Source organism: Helianthus annuus, chromosome 3, assembly GCF_002127325.2.
Source record: "Helianthus annuus cultivar XRQ/B chromosome 3, HanXRQr2.0-SUNRISE, whole genome shotgun sequence".
In the NCBI taxonomy this organism is placed as follows: Eukaryota; Viridiplantae; Streptophyta; class Magnoliopsida; order Asterales; family Asteraceae; genus Helianthus; species Helianthus annuus.
The window spans coordinates 50,552,621-50,555,057 of NC_035435.2; the positions used below are offsets into that span (position 1 = coordinate 50,552,621).

The window sequence follows — 2,437 nt, forward strand, 5'->3', positions numbered from 1 at the left end:
GTCCAATTTTCGCCCAAAGTGTTGTTGATTCTTAATTACATTTAATGTTGAAGTTAATGATGTTTATATAGGTTTTTAGCAAGACATCCAATATCAAAACAAGTCAGTCGTGACATAAACCCCCGTCGCGCTACTTGGCTCCGCGTACCGCGGTGCTCTACTTTGGTAGAAATCATATTCTAATGCTAGACGTGCCGCGAAGGTCCATTTTTTCCAGATTTCTTTGATGTTCGTTCTCGTTCAGCTACAACTTGAACCGATTCTCGCTGCTAACATTTTTCCAGTAGATTTTTAGCGTTTTTCTCCCTTTTCAGCAACCGAGACCTGTAAACATAAAAACTATCAAAAGAAACTATATCTACCTAAAAATCGACACAAACGAATACGAAAACTATAAATAGATGGATGTTGCAATACATCAATAAGAACCTTAAAAGTTATTCTACAACACCATATGTCTTAGACCATATTCTTCCAAATCTCATAGGTAAAGATGAATCGGGAGAAGATGTTTCTGGATACCACAATCGAGGTGTCGAGTGTCATCGAGTACCACCCTCGATGTAGAACAGTTATTCCAAAAAATATTCTGACGGATTGAACTGAAAAAAAGGGCAAATTGTCGGAAAATCTCGATGTTACTTACACTAAGTCAGAGTCTGATTGTGAATCTAATGTTTTCAAGAATGTTGTCGAAAAAGTCTTTGAAAATGACAGTGACAAAAGCGAGATTTAAACGGTTAAAAGCAAGTTTGGAAAAAGTGATTCAAGTTCGTATTCTAATAGTGATGACAACTTTAATAAGTGTTACATTCCGAAATCAGGAAATAGTTTTTGTGATCTAAATGTGTTGATGTATAAAATGAATGGATCGGAAAAGTTATATTCTGATTCTAATTTCCCACTACATAATGTTAACCTGAATTTTGTCGAAAAAGTTTTCAAACTTATTGAAGTTGAGATTTCAGAGGTTGACACAAGTGTGTCAAGTGGTCAAAAGATTTGAAACTTCAAACGTAATCAACGAATTGTCGAGTCTAATTATTACAAACCACGAAATTCTCAGAATAATCAACAAAGAAACAATCATTTTGGGAGAAATCATTCTAGGAATGATTCGGGTTTGGGTAACAGAGGTTATGTTAAGTTTGGAAAGACTAAATTTGTGAATAAAATGACTTTTGTTTCAGAAAGAAGTTCTGAAAGTGAAAAAGAAAGTCAGTTCAGGAATCAATCAAGCGATAAATTCTTTGAACAAAAGATGAAGCTTGAACAGGTTGAAGAACCATCTATCGTAACTGATTGAAGAGTTTGTTTTAAGTGCAACCAAGTTGGACACATCTCATTTAAATGTCCACAAAAAGGATCTAAACCTGTTCATGTCCTGAAGAAAACTTCAGGAGATGATAAACAAAAATCACCGATGGTTGAACCAAAAATGATTCTTAAAAGAAATGTTGAATCTAACCAAGAAATCGGTAAATGTTTCAAATGTTAAAATCGGTGAATTGTTAAAAACAAACGAACAAACTGATTCAAAGTTTTATGCAAAGAAAACAATTTCTAAGAATCGGGTTTGGGCGGTGAAGAAGAGTGAATCCACTGAAGTAATTCAAAAGGTCAATTCATCTGAAAAAGTTGAAAAGATTGAATCGAAAAATGAGTATGTTAGCAAAAAGAAAATTGCTGCTAACCCACCCTAGACCTCAAAGTCTTGGGTCTCCCTGTTTAAGTAATCGTTTATTTGCATGTGCAGGGACTACTGAGATCCATTATATTGAAGTGGATGATGGATAGTGGGGCCTCTAGGCACATGACGGGGATGTTAGCTCTACTCTATGATGTCAAACCAATTAGAGGGGGCTACGTTGGGTTCGCAGGCAATCAAGGTAGACGTATAGTTGGCGAAGGTGTTTTATCTGACAGGATGGTTTCATTCGACAAGGTCAATTTTATCGCCGAACTGGAGAACAACTTTTCAAGTATTTCTTAAATTTGAGATAACAAGTTCATGACTCATTTCACCAACAGAGAATGTCTAATTCTGAAGCCAGGGATCTTTATTCTACAAGAATGGATTCTCATGCGCGCTCCACAAGAGAACGATTTATACGTGCATGATATGAGTGTTGCAACTAGTACATCTAAGACCGTGAAATGTTTCGTATCGAAAGCTATAGAGAAGGAGTCGATTCTTTGGCACCTAAAATGGGGCATATACACCTAAGGAAGATCATTTTTCTAGTTCATTACAAGCTAGTGGAAGGGGTTAATATGAAGCATTTTCATCTGAACGACGATTGTATTAGCTGCAAAAAGGGCAAACAGAAGAAAAAGGTCGCATCCACGGAAGCTTTTAAACTCAATAAAACTACCATTGGAATGCATACACGTGGATCTTTTCGAGCCGGTTAATGTTAGAAGCATTTTGGGAGAT

At 36.2% G+C, this 2,437-nt stretch overlaps 1 protein-coding gene across 1 annotated transcript; it reads left to right on the forward strand.

Moving 5' to 3' along the window:
* Positions 1–1,454: 1,454 nt before the first annotated feature.
* LOC110931485 lies at positions 1,455–1,993 on the forward strand. Its single transcript, XM_022174877.1, has 2 exons — positions 1,455–1,667; positions 1,757–1,993. Exons 1-2 carry the CDS (start codon positions 1,455–1,457, stop codon positions 1,991–1,993), a joined length of 450 nt encoding a protein of 149 aa, XP_022030569.1.
* The last annotated feature ends 444 nt before the right edge of the window (positions 1,994–2,437 follow it).